At 39.2% G+C, this 20,976-nt stretch overlaps 1 protein-coding gene across 1 annotated transcript; it reads left to right on the top strand.

Moving 5' to 3' along the window:
- The first annotated feature begins 37 nt into the window (after nucleotides 1-37).
- hmgcl (3-hydroxy-3-methylglutaryl-CoA lyase) lies at nucleotides 38-14,299 on the top strand. Its single transcript, XM_056264361.1, has 8 exons — nucleotides 38-174; nucleotides 275-358; nucleotides 710-817; nucleotides 954-1,049; nucleotides 1,582-1,730; nucleotides 1,852-2,104; nucleotides 3,458-3,583; nucleotides 14,143-14,299. Exons 1-8 carry the CDS (start codon nucleotides 76-78, stop codon nucleotides 14,242-14,244), a joined length of 1,017 nt encoding a protein of 338 aa, XP_056120336.1. The 5' UTR covers nucleotides 38-75; the 3' UTR covers nucleotides 14,245-14,299.
- Nucleotides 14,300-20,976: the final 6,677 nt, after the last annotated feature.

Below are 20,976 nucleotides of genomic sequence, written 5' to 3'. Positions count from 1 at the left end.
TCTGATCCCGTATTATCGCGAGATCTAAATGCATATATGGTGTTATGACGTCAGGGCTAATGGGGGCGTGTGAAGATGGCGGCGCTTATGATGAGAGTTGGTCCTGGTCCGTTCGCTTCTGTTCGGGTTCACCGACCTGCTCTGCACTCCTTTGCTGCCGTCGTGCTCAGATCCGTAAGTTTTTATTTGCTGCTCTGAATGGGACGATGTTATGTGGTTTGTATTTGCCCTTTTGTGTGCGTGTTTGTCTATTTTTTTGTGTGTGATTTGACAGGTCAGTGTGTCTGCCACTCAGTCATTCCCAGAGAGGGTTAAGATTGTGGAGGTTGGACCCCGAGATGGACTCCAGAATGAGAAGGTGAAGATCCTTCAGTTTATTAATCAGCCTGCATCACAATCCAACATGACAATGTGCAATGTGGTTATAACTTCTGTTTTGAGTTTACCAACTGTCAAACACGGGTGTCTCGAGTAAATCAAGTCAGTCTTGCAAATATCATGGAATTTCAAAGGTATAGTTAGGTATAGAAATTTGAATTACCTTTTAATATATATATATATATATATATATATATATATATATTTATTATTTGTTAAAAAACATTTCAAGTAATCGAAAATGATAGTTCATGGAAATGTATTAGTGTGAGAAGTTCTGGGAACCATGTGATGTGAATTAGAGGAGCAATATAATTTCTGTGTCCATCAGGCTATAGTTTCCACTGAAGTGAAGATCCGTCTGATTGATATGCTCTCTGAGGCGGGACTTCCTGTCATTGAGGCCACAAGTTTTGTTTCACCTAAATGGGTCCCTCAGGTGAGCTACAGCACACACCAATGAAGCATGCAAACATTACATTAATAGACCTTCACAAAATAAAATGCAATAAAATAGGGAATTATGAGAGGATCTTTGATGTAACCATTGAAGTTTGGCTGCATTTGATTGGCAGATGGCTGATCAAGAGGAAGTGATGCGTGGTCTCCACAAGAAACCTGGCGTGAATTACCCCGTTCTAACCCCTAATCTGAAGGGATTCCTGGCTGCTGTGAGTGAATAACAGCAGACTGTCATGTGCTAGTGCTGTACAAAATATGTTTTTATACTATCATTCAAAAGATTTTGGTCAGTAAGATTTAATAGAAGTAAACTAGATTTAACAGAATTAATACTGTTGTTCAGCATAAGGATGCGTTAAATTGATCAAAATGACAGCAAAGATTTTTACATTGTTACAAAAAAATCTATTTCAAATAAATGGTGTTCTTTTGAACTTTCTGTTTTTCTAAGAATCCTGGGGGAATTTGTATCATGGTTTCTACAAAAAATATTAATCAGTAAACTGTTAACAACATTGATAAAAATAAGACATTTTTCTTGAGCACCAAATCCGCATATTAGGAGGATTTCTGAAGCATCATGAGACACTTAAGACATGATGCTCAAAATTCAACCTTGCTATCACAAGAATAAATTACATTTTAAAACGTATTAAAATAGAAAACAGTGATTTTAAATGGTAGTACTGTTGCAGTGTACAGTTTCTGCTGTATTTTTGATATATATTATTTTTATCTCAGGTGAAGGCTGGTGCAAAAGAGGTGGCAATATTTGGTGCTGCATCAGAGCTTTTCAGCAAGAAGAACATAAACTGTTCAGTGGATGAGAGTCTCGTGCGCTTTGAGGAGGTGATGAAAGCGGCCAAACAAGAGGGAGTTCCTGTGAGAGGGTGAGACAAACACGGATTGCAGTTTGTCTCACTTATTTATTTTTCATAACCTAGTGTGCAAAAAGTTAAAATTACTGTGCTCTTATTGTTGAAAAATCCTCTTTTGCTCTGTTTTTCCAAGCTATGTGTCGTGTGTGCTCGGTTGTCCATATGAAGGGAAGGTATCGCCAAACAAAGTGGCAGAGGTTGCTAAGCGACTGTATTCCATGGGGTGCTATGAGATTTCACTTGGCGATACCATCGGAGTAGGCACTCCGGGTGGCATGTCGGAGATGTTGAATGCTGTGAAAAAAGAGGTTCCTGTGGAGGCTTTAGCAGTTCATTGTCATGACACTTATGGACAAGCACTTGCTAACATACTTGTGGCATTACAGGTGAGTGAGTCAGAGGGTGTGTGGAATCATGCCTAATGTCTCTTTGCCTGTCTGTCATGATTGATATTTTGTACTATATTTGTATTGTTTTATTGTATTTGCCCCTTAGGGCTTGGGCCCTATTGTTTTCCTAAGGTGAAAAAAAAATTCCGACCTTTTCGGCACTTTTGTGGACCTTATCATGCTCAAAAACTCTTGAAACTTTGCACACGTTGGAATTGTCCGCCTTCAGGGCCGGGCACAAGTTGACATGAGGGGGGCTCTATGGCGCACCCTTTTATATGGCTGTATTAGGGGGGCTCTGTAGCACACTATTTTTCACCTACAGTAACCAAACTTCATACACTTATAGATCGTGCCAAGCAACTTTCACTCTCATATTCATTCACCAGACAAACAGGAAGTCGGCTATTATGGGTTGTTTCAAAAACGCATGCACTGGAATTTGATATATTCCTCCTAGGGGATTCATACGATGGCCACCAAACTTGGTAAGCGTGAAGCCAAGACATTGATGCAGAATTGCTAGCATATTTTTTTCTATTTTGGACGGTTTGGCGAAAAAGGGAAACAGGAAATTTTTAATAACATCTGCGTACATTGATTTTAATGAAACTTCAGCTGTGTGTCCGTTTTACCTACAATCCCTAAATTCGGTACATATATTGTTCTCACCAAGCCGGACAACTTTTTAGTTTAGGAAGTTTAGTTTTTAGTTTAGGAAGTATATTTTTGTTTGGATGTGAATTTTTTTTTTTAATCAAGCTCTTAATTTTTAACTACTGCACCAAATGGCTTCATACAATTTACACCAAACTTTCTCAACATGATGCCTATATAGTGAAGATGCTAAATTGCGAACGTGTGTTGGGTATCTTGAACGGTGTTGAAATGGCGAGGGATTAAAATAATGACAGGGATTAAAATAATGACAAATGGGAAACTGGAAGAGTCTCGTATCTTCTAAAGAATACTTTTTTTTTTTTTTAGATAATTAATGCATTATGCGTGCGTGCGTGCTTTTTGGTAAAAAATATACTATTGTCATAGAACTTTCTGCATTTTTACATTTTCAAAAAAACTCATTCTGTATGATTTATAAGCTTGTGTACCTCAATAATTAATATAATATATTAACCTGTATATCAAAACTATAATAACCTGTGTGTGTGTGTATCATCGGGGTGACGGTGGTGTCATGGCTTGGGCCCATCCTCGATGCTTGCAGCTATAATTTTCTATTGAGACCTGCTCTTTGCATACATACCGTGCATTCTGTTATTTTTCACATTCTTAAAATGAGCAACTACTTTTTAAATACAAAACACTTTTGTTTCCTGCGATCTATTCTAGAATGGGGTAAGTGTCGTGGACTCATCTGTTGCAGGGTTAGGCGGCTGCCCTTATGCCCAGGGGGCTTCTGGGAATGTTGCAACTGAAGATGTGGTCTATATGTTGCACGGACTGGGAATCCATACTGTAAGTCCAACACGACTGTGTCTGTACTTATTTTTTCTGTAAATGTTTCTGTCATCTGGGTTTTTCTTTTTGAAAGTTCTGGTCTGTAAATGCATCATTTTACTAGCCCTACCCAAAACAACTTGGTTTTGATAGGTGATGTTACACCAAATTACTGATTTTGCTGGATGATTGTGTATCTTCTTAATTGGGGCTTTCTGTAAAGTACACCACCCTTCAAAAGTTTGGGGTCAGTAAGATTTTATGTTTTCGGAAAGAAGTCTGCATTATTTGATCAGTAGTTATACCGTAAGGGAGTATAAGGTAATGATCAGCTTCAGAAAGAAAAAAAAGTTTACTAACTAAACATAAATTAAACAAATTGTTCTCCCTCTGCTTTTGATTTTAGTAATCATTTAGAGAACCTTCAAATTAGGGACTTGTAAAATCAGCAGCCAATCAATGCATACTGGCATTAGTCATGTGACATTCTTCATAACAATCTGAACTTTGGTTCACAGTCACACTGCGTGATTTTGACCACGATTTGGCTGTCTGAGACAAATTTTATAAATCCTAAAAGATGTCTTTGACAATTATTTTGATATGTTTACCGACAGCCGATTAATGACCATTCGTCCCCTTGGAATTATAAGGTTCTATCTGCGTTCTGAGCAGTTTTGAGATATTGAGCTTCAAAGTTTTTGCATTACATATAGGAAAGTTTATATGGGGAACAAGTTTCTTTCAAACATGAAAATAACAGGGACCCTACATGTGTTCTAAATATACAATATCAAAATCCTCTCAAATTTGTAAATGTTTTTTTTTTAGAATGGGTCAAATGCAGATAGAACCTTCTAATTCTAAAAAAACACTTTTCGCTTAGAATTATAAGGTTCTATCTGCCAAAACATTATTTGAACATTAAATATAAAATTAATGTTGTAACAATGTCTCAACATGTGTTAGAAAGTAAAATTTTATCCTTTCTATGGCATTTATTTCATATTTTTTTGCACTTCCATGTGTTTAGGACATTTCAAATTAAGCAAGGTAGGTCTAAATATTTTGTCCAGTGCAGAATCTTAATTTTCGTTACCAATATGTTGGGTAATTAAACACATTATTGCAGAAATTGTTACTTTAATCTTTCTTTTGTTTAGACAGAAAGCAGCTACTGTAATACATCTGAGCAGGACTTTACTCCAGCTAAAGTGGGCCATGTAAAATGGCTTTCTCTCTAGACATCAGTATGGCTGAAATAACATGCTAAAGTTTATTGTTGGAATTAAGACCCCATCAATTAAATTGTTACCTATTTGACCTTTAAGGCTTAATATTGTAAAAATTAAGACATTTCAAGATTTTAAAAACTACAAGAAAATCGACATGCTTCAGCAAATTAATTCATAAAGTTTAATAATCATTGAAAAATTATTCACTGACTATATGATCACAAAAAATGTCAGACAAATTTTTTAATCACACACACACACACTCTGGCTGCGTCCGAAACCGCATACTCAATGAGTAGGTACTTAATTTCAATAAGTAGCTTACTTAACGAGCGCTAAAAGAGTAGGTACTTTATAGCCAAATCTCGTTGAGTATGAATGCGATCCGGACATCATCGCCATGTTGACGTTATCATGTGACCTACGACGCGTTATCACAAGCGCAACAACTTAAAAGATGAACGACACGTTTAATTAATCTATCTGTAAATATCTTGATATTGATGAAAGTTGCTTATTTTGTGGTATTGTTGAAGAAACAGCTGCCCATTTATTTTGTGAATACATTGAGGGTTGATTTAAGCAGTTTTATCCTTATAACGATATAATTTTTTTATTAAGAATAAGAAACCCACACGCTGTCACACACTTTCACACACACACACACACACACACACACACTCGCACACACACACACTCACTCGCACACTTTCTCAAAAATACACACACTCACACACACACACACACACACATTTTCACACACTCGCACACACACACACACACACACACACACACACACACTTGCATGTTAAATGTTTTTTTTTTAATATTCAATTTACTCACTGCATATTTGTATAATTCAGATAATAATAACTATAATAATAATAGTTATTAATAATAACCTCATTAATAATTAATAATAATAACCAATACACTATAAAGAAAATGGCCAAATATAGCGTTAAGCCACTTCATAACACTACACAATTTAGTGAATATTTAATTTACTGTAAATGTATAGCATTATGCCTTTATGGGGTTTCTTCTTGTCTTCAAGGAAAAAGCCGGCGACATGACATATAAAGTTGATCCTGATTGGTCCTCTTCTGTGCATTCGAAGTGCTGATTGGCTCACGCAGATAGAACCTTATAGAGCCAAGTTAGTTCAACTTCGTAGATAGAACCTTTTTGTTTTTTCAATAAAAAGTCACACAATGTACACAACTTAAAAAAACACATCACATAATGTAAATAAGTTGTCACAGAATATGAATATGTGAATAACTCAATTTTGACAAAAATGTCAGATAGAACCTTATAATTCCAAGGGGACGCATTGCCAGAATTTCATCTGAGGTAAAAATTTGATTGCAGTGTCAGAAGATTTGAAGCGCAGTCCTGTAATGTGACTTCTATGACAACCATCAAATCAAAACCAATAGGAGCACAGAACCTAATGATGCAATTACTGATACAACAAATCACCACTTGCTCCACACACATCGTCTTCGTTTTTTACCTTTTCAAGAGAACCATGATCAAAATTAAAGCTAGAGATTGTTTTTGTTTGCCAGCCAACATTTCAATCCCGCATGTAATTCAGCTCACGTCACGGATAGATGTAAAACTATGAAGGTAAATCAGTAGCTAAACTCGAGAGCACGTAGATGTGAATTTGAGAACTTGTACAATAAATATTCGTACTTGTATGTGAACATTTACACTCACAGCTCCAATGTGAAAACCTGTTAAATAAAAATCTGAAGTTGAGTTTTGCACTCGCAGACAATAGTCACAAACCTGTATTCTGAATCTGAAGCTGCAGATAAGCAGTCACAAATGTGTAAAATGCCATTCACAGAAATACAATGACAGTCACAAACATGTAAAATATATTTGCACTTCTTCTAACATTCAAATTCGCAGTACAACCTCAAATTGGCACTTGCAACTTCTCAAATCTGTCACTGCAAATTCAAATTTCGCGCCTTGACTTTTGCTACTCTTTTCGTGATATATGAGGTGCAAAACTGATTTGTGCACTTGTAACTCAGTGGCGGTGAGAGCGGAAGGGGGGCGGGAGCGGGGGTGTTCGAAGGAGCCGTTTTATTGGTTGGCGCCTAGCCAATGAAATGGGACTTCTATTGTACGCGATGATGTCACGAAACCCGCCTCCTCGTGGATGTTCTGAAACGCTAACATGGCTTAATGCATTAGACTAATTTAAAAGACATAAATGATATTATCAAACTTAGTGATATTAACACCATACTAATAATGCATACTACAGAAAAGCAGATGAGCACAGAATATGACGAAAGAAAGCAAATTTGTGTTCAGTGCAAATAAACCAGCTGCCTGTGTTTTATTAATAATGTATAACGATTTTTTTTAGATTTTTTTTTTTTTATAACTGTTGGTCCATTAAGCCTCATTAAGCGTTTTCTTGGTTTCCTATGAGAGGAAAATGCTTAACGTACAATTAAACGAGTTGCGTTCATTTTCTGCTCAATTGCTTTTCTGTATGCTTTATTTATGGTGTTTCCTGAGTTTGGTCTTTTAATACCACTGTCTTAAGTTAACGTGTTGCGTTCATATTCTGTGCTCATCTGCTTTTTTGTAGAATGCATTATTGTGTTTACTAAGTTTGATAATATCATTTATGTCTTTTAAATTAGTCTAATGCATTAAGCCATGTTAGCGTTTCAGAACATTCACGAGGAGGTGGGTTTCGTGACATCATCGCGTACAATTAAAGTCCCATTTCATTGGCTAGGCGCCAACCAATAAAACGTCTCCTTCAAACACCCCCGCTCCCGCCCCCCTTCCGCTCTCACCGAAGTTGCAAGTGCCAATTTGAGGTTGTACTGCGAATTTGAATGTTAGAAGAAGTGCAAATTTGTATTACAAGTTTGTGTCTGTCGTTGTATCTTTGTGAATGGCATTTTACACAATTGTGACTGCTTGTCTGCAGCTTCAAATTCAGAATACAGGTTTGTTATAGTCTCCGAGTGCAAATCTCAGCGTTCAAGTTCAGATTTTTATTTTACAGGTTTTCACATTGGAGCTGTGAGTGTAAATGTTCGCGTACACGTGCGAATATTTATTGAACAAGTTCTCAAATTCACATCTACGTGCTCTCGAGTTTAGCTACTGATTTACCTTCATATAAAACCACCTACGTGTCTTGTGTGCATGGGTGCGATTTGTGAAAAAAACAGAGGGGGGGATGTTTTGAAAAAGTTTTATTCATAAAAATAAATCATGAGAACATGAACTTCATCACTGCAATTGCAGGAATTGTAAAATCTTTTTTCTTATTAACTCATGAAGTAGCCTATGCAATATTTTTACTCTAATAGCTTATATGAACTGTGATCACGCACAACGAAAAAACACGCAAGAATTAAATCCCCCTCCCAGTACCATGGATAGTGCCACTCGGCTTGACATGTAAAAACACTTATTTATGAAGGGCAAAATTAAATGGCACAATGTAGTGTCAACTTAAACATAAATAGGCTATAGTGTAGGCCTTTTCATCATACTAGGAAAACAGTCTCTTTCTGCTTTCCTGTGGGAAAATCGGCAGCTTTCCAGTGGGTGCATGGTCCATTTCGGATTTTATTGTTAATCGCACATTCGCACTGACAGTTCACATTACAACGCTTTACTTAGTTTAGGCTAGGCTCCTTCTATCAGTCTGCTGAACCATGGATTGATTGCAAAGTTAAACCATCACAGTAGAAACAGTTGTACTGCTGTTAAAGTAACAACGTTAACGTTACATCGCGATGCTGAGCTACAGTGAAATGATAGAAAAGACAGATGCATTATCTGTGTCAATAGGCTTTATGCACAGCTTCACTACTTCCTGAACTTCAGCCAGCCCTTTGTTTCCTGTCTGTCATTATTGGACAAACTGATTAATCCAGGTGTGCCTGATTATTGTTACTGAGGCCAGGCACACCTGGAATAATCAGTTTGTCCAATAATGACAGACAGGAAACAAAGGGCTGGCTGAAGTTCAGGAAGTAGTGAAGCTGTGGCATAAAGCCAATTCGCGTCTACCGCGCGAGTGTTGCCAGATTGGGACGGTGATTTCCAGCCCAAAAGCTCACCAAAACCCGGCCACTACAAGAAAAAAACGCCCAAAATTTTACTGCCAAAATAATGTGATATAATTTCATTACCATGTCATTTAAGGTTGATAAGCACAATTTGTATATCCTTAAAACAAAATAAAGATGATAAAATAAAATAAAATAAATAAATAAATTTTCCAGCAAAACAGATCAAAACAGGGCAATAATTAAAATGTCCAGGTGGACACTGTCAAAACGGCAATCAAGAAATGAACCGATGACTTTAACCCTCGGAAGTACACATTGCAGAACATAACGCAGAATTTAGCAGTCAAAACGGATTCATCGTTGATTCAAACCTTTTTCAGCAGCTGTCAGGGACAAGTAGAGTGCAGTCTGGTCTGGATGGTATAAAGTTGCAGATGTTTGGTTAGGCTAGTGTGCACATATGACATGGACAGGAATCGTCCCATATTTGATTTCAATTCAAGTCATTCAACTGTGCTCTCCTCTCAGAGTTATATTCACCATAGAATGATCTCCTTCCACGTGTGCGTTTTTAAGAGTTGCTCACTACTGTAGCTACACTCTTTTGTATAGTAGGCTATGTCACTTTGCCTTAAAGCCCCGTTCACACCTCCAGCGACAAAGCGACATGATCCCATTCATTTCAATGGAGCGCTGGCGACATCCGGCAACACGAGCGACAGTGACCGTTGGCGACAGAATGTGGGCGTGTCACGGTGCAGATCCACTTGTCCGTGCGACACTTCTGTTGCGCCGCGCTCCACTTTATTCCTATGGGTGACGTCACGTGACTTTAACGCGCCCGCAAAGCATCCCGGGAAGGCGGCGCTTCATTTGGAAAAATGCTGCGCGTCAAAAAGCTGGCCGATGCCAAGGGGGTAATCCATCGACCGGAAGTTGAAGCCGGCCGGGTGCCGCCATGTTGTAGCAGAACTTCACTTGCGTTAGCATTTCCATTGACTCCCATTCATTTTGGCGTCACTTTGACAGCGAATAACTTTACATCTGAGGCGTTTAAAGACTCCATTTGTCCATTATTTATTTCTAAAGAAACACGACAATGTATAAAGTGCTCCATTACCTTCTATGTTACATTATGGCCCCGTAGAAACAGTTTTAGTAAAAATAGGCTAACGATTGCGTCATAACCACTTGACTCTCTGTCGCGCTGTACAGAAATTACCGTACAGACAGGAGGAGAAGCTCGCAGGTGATCGGGGGGACGTCCCGTCAAGGGAGAAGCCCATAGATAATGAGTTCATAAAGGCAACGGAATACTTACTCCTGCTCACTCACGCCAAAGAACTCTTTGCTCAAGTTCCCCGTCTCTGCAAGATTAACGTTGGCAATTTTCACGCACAGCTACTAGAAGAGTAACGTCTGTCAGACAGGTCGCTCACGTCATCAAGCTTAGTTTGAGTCGGTTTGAGTCTGCGCGTCAGGAACGGAAGTGCTCAGAAATCGCTAAAAATGGGCTTCAACTGTCTCAACTGAGTTCCAATGAGATGGCTCTGTCCATTTCTTATACTGTCTATGGCCGATGCCCATCTTTATGCAAATGAATTCCGTTGAACGCGACGCGACTATCCAATAGAAGCAGAGCATATGTAGACGGGGGGAAGTCTCTCGCAGGTCCTCTGTTCTAGACTGGCCGCTGGCTCAAAACCACGCCCATAGCGGTAAACTTGAGGAACGCCCATCAATGTACAAATGTGGGGAGGCGTCGCGACACCACGCTACAGTCGTGTCGCAAAAGTGGATCTCTACCGTCAAGCGACAAGAGACAAATTTGAGAAATTTCAACTTTATGCAAATGAGAAGCGATTTTCGCGAGCGACAACCAATAGGAAAGAAGACTTTCAGTGGAGCTCACGTGGAGTGCAGGCAAGACAGAAGAGTTTGTGGGAGATTTCACTGTTTTATATGATTTGACTGTAACCACATACATGGATATAATAAAATGACGAATGGAAAAGAAACTGTTGACAGTCTCAGTGAGTTTAATTCATATACATTTATAGTATGAGTGTTGTAATTTTATGATGCAAGTTTAGCAATGCTGCAGATCATTTTACAGTTTCCCTGCATTATGTTGACTATTAGGGACAAGAAAATTGATTATTTGTCAAATTCGAATGAAGTTTTAGTAATTTATGACAGAATGAGTGAGTTTAATTTGTTGATTGATCGATCTTTAATCTAGTAAATGATCTAATCCACTGAACACTGCTGTGGTGGTAATATAAAAACACTCTCCCAACAGCATACTGTTTCTTTTGAGCCTAATTCCTAGTCAAATTAAATAATATAGTTGTATATGTCACTTCTGATGGTATTTTGTATAGATATATGGCTAGACGTGCAGTCTACCAATAACATTAGAGCGACAGCACTACGAACGCCCACAAGCGACTTCACAGTACAGAGACAAGCGACATGTAGCCCCGTTCACACTACACGCGACTTTGTCGCTGCAAGTCGCCAGCCGCTGGCGATGAGGTCGCTAGTGGGCGTTCCCACTACTGGTTGACTAGTATGACATCCAAAAGACAGCGAATCAGCTTTCTTGCCGCTATCACTGCAGGCCCAGGGGCTGAGGAGAAGGATCACGTGCGCTCCACTCCTATTGGTTGTCGCTCGCGAAAATCGCTCTTCATTTGCATAAAGTTAAACATTTCTCAACTTTATCGCGTCGCCAGACACGCCCCATCTAGTCGCCAACGGTTGCTGTCGCGCGTGTCGCCGGAAGTCGCCCGCTCACCATTTAAATGAATGGTATCGCGTCGCTTGGTCGCGTGTAGTGTGAACGGGGCTTGTAGCGACAAAATCGCTGGCGGTGTGAACGGGGCTAGCGATCAATTGAATACAGCTACAACTTCTCGCGTTCAATCGCGTCTGCCTGCGGATCGCTGATTGGCTAAAAGTGCGTGCTCGTCGGTGATGTCAACACTAACGCCAGCTGACTCTGCATGAGCGTGTGTGTACAGTAATGTCATGATGACTGATTTTATGGACTACATGCACTTTAGTTTCGATTTTTTTAACCAATTAGACTTTAAAATGCAGATGTTTGAAAACCGCCGAAATGACCCCAAACCAGCCCAAATTTTGACCACCCGCCCAAACCCTTTTTTACCCGCACAATCAAATTCAAAACCGCCCAATCTGGCAACACTCCGCGCCGCGCTAAACGCCTCCGACACACAGCTCCACTGCCAAGTGTTGATAGGCTATTACTCGTGAGGAGTAACCAATCAGATAGCGCCGTGTGCGGGACATTGAGCAAGTCTGCAGAGAGGTGATTACAGAGAGGCTGCGGCCGCTATATTTTTTTTCCACAGGATGGTAGGGGAAGACTCATGAATATTCATTAGGGAACTCATCCCTGATTGGTCTGATGACCTACCCCCTAACTCCGCCCCTAAACCTACCCGTCACTGGGGGTCTGATGACCTACCCCTAACCCCGCCCCTAAACCTACCAGTCACTGGGGTTAAGACCAATCAGGGATGAGTTCCCTAATGAATATTCATGAGTTTTCCCTACCATCCTGTGAAAAAAAATATCGCGCTGCGGCCGCTATACCAGAGCCAACCGAAGGAGCGCATTTTAAAATAAAATTGACTTTGATCAAACAACGGAGCACGGACCCGTGAAAAGTTTTGTGATCCGTCTCTCCACTAGTGTAGTAGCACTGATCACTTTGAGGGGGGGATAAATTTATCCCCACCGGGGATAAAAATAATTAAGCAGAGGCAGGGATACACCCCTTTTCAACACGTCTTAACTGCCGTACAGTCTAACATTGATTAACCGAGATCCCACAGTGTGACATGGCTTACAGCGGGGATCATGTTCATACAGTCTGACAAGCAACAGTCATAAAGGACTATTGTAAATCGTACTGTGTGCACCCGGCTTAAAATGGGGACTGAGAATTGTCATGAAATGTTATGAAAAAATTAGTGCTGTCAAACGATTAAAATATTTAATCGCGATTAATCGCATTAATGTCATAGTTAACTCGCATTTAATCGCACATTTTTATCTATTCTAAATGTCTCTTGATTTCTTTTTGTCCCATTATTTTTTTTCTCATTTTAATGCTCTTATCAACATGGAAAAGTGGATCGGCTTGCTTTGTGCAAATGTTTTTTATTGAAAACAATATTGGCATATACTGTTCAATTTCACACTAGAACTGACGAGGTCCTGATATTGACGAGGGGGCGGAGAATTCGCATCAGCTGTGTGTGTGTGTGTGTGTGTGTGTGTGTGTGTGTGTGTGTGTGTGTGTGTGTGTGTGTGTGTGTGTGTGTGTGTGTGTGTGTGTGTGTGTGTGTGTGTGTGTGTGTGTGTGTGTGTGCTGGTCATCATCAAGTGGTATTCAGACTGGACGTGCTGCGATGATGATAGCTCAGTTCACAACGACAAAACACACAGATCACTTTGGTCTTGTCAATGGAACCATTTGGCAACTTTTTAAAAGTAAACTTTCCATTCAGAATCTTATTGGCATCCATTTCGGCGTCTCACGCTCGTCATCCACTCAAAACTGGACGTTTTGAACGTTCCTATAACATTCAGAAATAACGTTTTTATAACTTAATGGGAACGTTATGAAAACATTCTTATAACCTAAAATTGTTAGCTGGGGAAGAGGAGAGATTCGCGATTGCACTGAAACGTTTAAGTGCAGGCATATTCTCTGAGTGAGCCCAGAGAAAATTCTTACAAGAGCAGCGTGTATCTGAGAGCGCGCGCGACTCGAGCAGAGAGATTCGTGCTCGGCACATTATATTCCGCGCGCGAGCAGAGAGATTCGCGCTCGCGCATCCGGCTCGCAAGCCCAAACAAGTGTGTGCGGCGTGCCTGTTGTTTTGTTTCCGGTCTAGCTAGATCCGCTTGCGCTTTCAAAACGTCCTCGCGCGCCGCAAGCCATTGAAATGAATGGGTTTCATAGCGCAGCGGCCCGCATGCCGTCCTGTTGCAAAAGCATGTGGAAAAAAACCTACAAAGTTTGCTAGGCCAAAAAGACCGTTAATCGCGCGATAAAAAAATTAACGCCGTTAAGATGGGTTTGCGTTAACGGCGTTAATAACGCGTTTAACTGACAGCCCTAAAAAATTAAATATGTCACAAAAATATCTTTGCGTACATGAAGCTCTGGGTAAAAAAATATTTTTAAATGATTATACCACCCATTCAGGCTGTTGTTTCTGTGTTTCAGGGAGTGGACTTGCCCAAACTGTTGGACGCTGGCTCATACATCTGTAATTCACTTAACAGAAGAACAAATTCAAAAGTTGCTCAGGCCTCCTGCAAACTCTGAAGTCTTTTTTCTCTTCTTAGTGATCGTAGTCTGGGTTCACTCTTGTAGAGGGTCACACTGTCCCTATGCAGTGAAGCCTCTTAATTTACAGCATATTTGATATAAGTATCTCTAATCACAGTGAAGCTAGTCTGGGGATGAGCACATCCGTTCTCTACTGTGAATGTGGGAATTAGTCTGGTGGTCTAAAAAGACGCTCATGAACTTTGTATCACCTAATATTCACAACCAGACAGACCAAAAATGTTCTCTTGTGCCTTGATAACTGATGACAGCCAATCAATAAATACAGAGTTTTTATTTCTAATAAATGAATTCAGCGTTTTATGTACTGCTGAAGTAAGATCAATTTATGTTGCCTAAACGCAATAAACCCATTACAATGAAAAGACTCTCGGGGAGTGGAATTGATGCACCAATATGATAACTGCTTACTGATGAATTTTGTTCCTCTCCAGGAAAAGACTTGAATAGTTTGAGGGAAATTATTGAAGAAAAAATCCTTTTACATAAGCAGCATTTGTTACAGGCAGAAATCAAGCTGAAGCTCTGCAGGTTTGCTGAATGCCTGTAGGTTTTTAGACATGTCTTGTGGGTGAAACGGCTTATTATTGTTTCTCTTTGTGTTGTTAACTGACATTGTGTGATTTTCTTTTTTGGCCACAATTTATGATGTTTAATTGATGTAATTAATTTTATTGATTAAAGACAAGATAATGAAAAAAGTGAATTCATGAGTCCTTATGCAATGTGGAAAACTTATCTTTAGACTAAAAAAACGGTTAGGCTGACAGCTGAACTCTGTTTACAACTGTGACAAACAAAAAACTGGAATCATCTTGCTGGTTAGGCTGACAGGCAGCTGAACTCTTTTTACAACTGTAACAAACTGGAATCTTCTTGCCAAGAGGAAAGAATGTACTTATTTGTTGAAGGCTGATGTACTGGATCAACAACTCTTGCACATTTACGCATTTTGTTTGACATCATAGACGCACCCTCAAAAACATATTTTAGAGTTCATGTATTACTAAGGTTTGAAGAGTTCATCAGCAGTGAAAACTTGATCAAATCGTTCTCGTACTTTCATCAGTAAGTGGCGTAAATGTATGGCTGGGGGCTGCATATACATGTGATTATTCTGAAGAATGACTTTATAAAAAAACGTTCTCTATATATTAATGTCTCTATATGAAACACTTATTATTTTTTTTTTGATGGTGTTCATATGTCCAAACATTCATAATAAAGGTACCTATACATTGGGTAGGCATTATATGTTCCAGAGATTTTGATCCATTAAAATTCTGACTTTAAGAGCAAGTAAACTTTTTTTAAAGCAGTCAAAACAAAAATACAGAAACCAGTAATTTTGTGAAATTGTATTACAATTTAAAATCGCTTTTATATTTGAATATTTTAAAATGTCATTTCCTGTGATTGCAAAGCTGAATTATCAGCGTCATTACTCCAGTCTTCAGTGTCACATGATCCTTCAGAAATCATTCTGATATGCTGTTGTTGATATTTTAATCATATTTTAGAGGAAACCCTGATCCATTTTTCAGGATTCTTTGATGAGTAAAACGTTGACTCAGGCACACCTGAACTAATCAGTTTGTCCAATAATGGCAGACAGGAAACAAAGGAGCTGCCTGAAGTTCAGGTAGTAGTGCAGCTGTGCATAGATAGAGCCTATACACAGCCATGGATATATGTTTCTATATAGGGCTATAACAGCCATCTACTGGTTACACAACAGTATTACAGATGATAAATGGTGCATGACTCAGATGTAAATATTTAGTACTGTAAAATCCCTTAAAACATTTATATAATTTGTTTGAAACAAATATTTTAAGTCTTCAACTTGTTACTGTATGTGGGAGTTCAAATCAGTTTGTATTGTTAGATTATAATATGTTTCCTTTCTCATTTTCCAGGGAGTTGAGCAGCTTTTCCATAAACAAAATTCTGATGCTGACACAGAGGATGGAGTGATAGTACCAGAGATCCACTGTCCACATCAGACAATAATCTTACTTTGTTCAGACACATCACATTTGAATGACTGGGATCTTGATCTTCAGACACCTGATTTATTCTGTTTTTATAAAATAGCAAATATTTTAATTTCCTCTAGATCAAAACAAACACAGTTCACAAGTACACAAGAGGTTGCACTTTATTCATATTAGTTTATGCTGATCATGGATTAGCATACCAACAGCATATGAATGTTAAGGGGATAGTTCACCCAAAAATACAATTCTCACTTATTTTACTCACCCTCATGCTGTCCCATGCATTTTACTTTCTTTCTACGGATAAACACGAATTAAGATTTTAAGGAAAGTAATCCATCTCTGCGAGTCCTAAAGATGCTTTAAAAATCACACACAGTGACCGTGATGTCCATGCGACCTCAGTGGATGAATCAATGCCTTCTGGAGGGAAACAATAGGCTAGACAAGAAAAATACTAATAATGTAAACCGTATTAAAAATCACTTCCGATCAACTGTCATACGTACATGAATTACAATCCACTTGTATTATACACTCACCGGCCACTTTATTAGGTACCCCATGCTAGTAACGGGTTGGACCCCCTTTTGCCTTAAGAACTGCCTCAATTCTTGGTGGCATAGATTCAACAAGGTGCTGGAAGCATTCCTCAGGGAGTTTGGTCCATATTGACATGATGGCATCACACAGTTGCCGCAGATTTGTCGGCTGCACATCCATGATGCGAATCTCCCGTTCCACCACATCCCAAAGATGCTCTATTGGGTTGAGATCTGGTGACTGTGGAGGCCATTTTAGTACAGTGAACTCATTGTCATGTTCAAGAAACCAATTTGAAATGATTAGAGCTTTGTGACATGGTGGAAGTAGCCATCAGAGGATGGGTACATGGTGGCCATAAAGGGATGGACATGGTCAGAAACAATGCTCAGGTAGGCCGTGGCATTTAAACGATGCCCAATTGGCACTAAGGGGCCTAAAGTGTGCCAGGAAAACATCCCCCACACCATTACACCACCACCACCAGCCTGCACAGTGGTAACAAGGCATGATGGTTCCATGTTCTCATTCTGTTTACGCCAAATTCTGACTCTAACATCTGAATGTCTCAACAGAAATCGAGACTCATCAGACCAGGCAACATTTTTCCAGTCTTCAACTGTTCAATTTTGGTGAGCTCTTGCAAATTGTAGCCTCTTTTTCCTATTTGTAGTGGAGATGAGTGGTACCCGGTGGAGTCTTCTGCTGTTGTAGCCCATCCGCCTCAAGGTTGTGCGTGTTGTGGCTTCACAAATGCTTTGCTGCATACCTCGGTTGTAACGAGTAGTTATTTCAGTCACTGTTGCCCTTCTATCAGCTCGAACCAGTCTGGCCATTCTCCTCTGACCTCTAGCATCAACAAGGCATTTCCGCCCACAGAACTGCCGCTCACTGGATGTTTTTTCTTTTTCGGACCATTCTCTGTAAACCCTAGAGATGGTTGTGCGTGAAAATCCCAGTAGATTAGCAGTTTCTGAAATACTCAGACCAGCCCTTCTGGCACCAACAATCATGCCACGTTCAAAGTCACTCAAATCACCTTTCTTCCCCATACTGATTATCGGTTTGAACTGCAGGAGATTGTCTTGACCATGTCTACATGCCTAAATGCACGTAGTTGCCGCCATGTGATTGGCTGCTTAGAAATTAAGTGTTAACGAGCAGTTGGACAGGTGTACCTAATAAAGTGGCCGGTGAGTGTATGTACTCACAGAGACGGATTATTTCCTTAAAAATCTTTGTTTATGTTTATGTGAAGAAAGAAAGTCATATTCATCTGAGATGGCATGAAGTGAGTAAATGATGAGAGAATTCTCATTTTTTGGGTGGACTATCCTTGTACCCACCCAGTCACTGCTTTGTTACTTTTACTATAACAGGAACTGTTCAAAGGATCATAGCATCATTTAAAATGTATATGAATTTTAAATATGTATTCTGTATTTGTAATTGTGCATTTTGTATAGTAATGTATATCATGATAATACTGTGCATTACATGTATAGTATGCAGGTAATGTTTTGTGGATTCTGGTCTTTCCTGTCACAACATTATTGCATCCAAGACTTTCACTTTGATACTTGTGTATATGCCGTATTGACAATAAAGAATGTACATTTATTTGAATTCATATTTTTAATTACTTTCATTTAACTGGTTGTATAAGTCACAATTGAAACTGTTGATGATTGTTAAAATTTTAAATGTTACAAGATAATATTAACTAAATTAAATAACTAAATAAAATTATCAGCATGATAAAAAACATTCTTTGTGTGACATATGTAATGAAATGCCCTTTGAGGTCTGTATCATTTGACAACAGGCCACGATTGTAATTTTCATATTGTTTAAATTCCTCTTATTAATGTTGATGGAGTAAATGCATATGCTAACAATGAGTAATGTGATGGACATGGTTGCCAACCTTGATTACCTAGTTGAAGTGAAACTTTCTTCTTGACGGCTGAATATATCACTATGCTAGTATTATTTTTAAATTGTAACAGCTCAACATAATCAGAGCCTAACATGCAAAAGAATCATCAGGAATAAACAATAATTCTCCGAAAACATTGGACACTATACAATACTTTCAGTATTATACAGTAGGCCTATTTTAATGTACAACGCTTCTAAAAGCTTCTGTCGACAAAGTAGTAGCAGCAGGTAAATACAGATAAAATTCAAAAACAAACATAACTTAAAGGCACACTATGCAAGAATTGTACCTTAATATAACAGCTTCAAAGTCATTTCGGTGGTAAACAAACTCACAGTAGGGCGAATCATCCTGGTAGTAAAGCTTGGGGGGGACACCGCTGTAAAAACCAGCAATGCAAGTTTGAGAGGAGCGCCCCCGACAAATCTCGCGAGAATAACGACATGCTTTACGGCAACGACGTCACACACATCAACAACAATATATGAAGCACGAAGACAGAGCCATAGAGAGAAAGAGTTGCGACACGCTTTGATGTCGCCGCGACGGCTGTCACGTGGTTCATGTAAGCCCCAATAGTTCCACAACATACGCGGGCTGTCATGTTCTTCTATGGACAGACAGCAGCGATTGCATTATTAAACGGTAAATATAAAATAAAACACACACCCAAGTACTTTTTCAGCTGTTATTGCAATTAGTTAATGTCAGTTTTGCATTTGGAGAGGCAGGGTGACAACTTAGATAAGTTTATAGGCTATATTTTTGGAGGGAAACGCTGGTGTTCATGTTCGCATGGGTAGTACCACTGGCTTTAGCGGCTCTAACTGAACTTTTCCATGTCATTCATCTGATGATGGACGTCTCATGATATTTATTTTAGCACAACTGGGCTGTATTAGGCTATTGATTCCCGTGATCTTGCTTATAAATTCCGCTTCGTGATCACGCAAAGAGGTCTGCAGTCCGTTCAGAACTCCAACCAACATAAAATATAAATAATTACGCTGTGCATGTACAAATGAATAATTTAGGAGGGAAATAGACTGCTCCCATAACGTAGAAAGCAACGACTATATACAGCAATGTTCGGTAAATATTCAACCAAAAAATATTCTTCATAAAATGAAACCGGAGAGATAGTTAATGAGTGAATTAACTATGTTCCTAAATACATATAAGCACATATATGCATAACCCTAACCCATTTAAATAAATGAATTGTGTGTGTGTGTATATATATATAATGTTATATATAGGCTATATATATATATACATACATATAAAATGTTATTAAAAATATTATATATTATATAGGCCTACATCAGTTACCGTAAGTTAGCTAACGTTAGTGAAGTGTTGGTCACGTAAGCTATAGCTGCAATTAACCTATTATCTTCCAATAAACATTTACTAAAACTGGCTACATAAAATATAACTACAGACTAGATTCACGAGAGGTCGGCTAATGAGTGTAAAAGTAAAATTATACAGTAATTTCATTAATTTACCAGCGAGCGTACTTCGGAAGCACTGAAAATGAATGGGGTTCAATGGAGAAACTATCAGTGTTTGGAACTATTGGCTGCTCCACGACACGCGTTACTTCCGCATTCCAAAGTTCCTATGGCGGTCTATAGACCAATTTCCAGCCGACGTCACAGTTGCGTCACGGTGCTAGCTGGTGGCAGAACAAAATGAAAACTGGAGGCGGCAAATACAAACCAGCATAGGCGTCGATTTCGGTGGGGACGGCGTCCCCACCAGATTTCGTCATGAGTCATTTTGTACCCACCACTCTTGGAAACATTGAGGCACGGTCGGATGTACCTAATACAAATAAAACATCTCCAGTTAACTAGCAGAGCATTCATTTAGTTCGCTCTTAAATAAGAGATCTAGCTAAAATGTTTTGTTTTTTAACTCAAGCTGAGCGCTCGTGTCCGCTGCTATCAGTGTCGTGGATACAGTGTTCTCTGTGGCTCGCGCACAGTCTTCACTCGGACGCGCACTTCAATCTATTGCCGTTGCGGAGAGACTCTGTATATATTCATTCCGGTGAAATTACAAAATAAAATGCACACAAACGTGTCCCTGGCTGCTTGATATAGACTGTAACCACTGATGAACATTATTCAGTTTTGAGAGAAAAAAAAAACTATACCGAGGGCGGATTAGAACCCGTCACCTCTGACACGCTTGGCAAAAGATCTACCACCAGAC

The sequence above is a fragment of the Rhinichthys klamathensis genome, unplaced genomic scaffold (assembly GCF_029890125.1).
Source record: "Rhinichthys klamathensis goyatoka isolate OS25496 unplaced genomic scaffold, OSU_Roscu_1.1 h1tg000220l_1, whole genome shotgun sequence".
NCBI lineage: Eukaryota > Metazoa > Chordata > Actinopteri > Cypriniformes > Leuciscidae > Rhinichthys > Rhinichthys klamathensis.
This window is presented reverse-complemented; position numbering and strand designations above follow the sequence as displayed.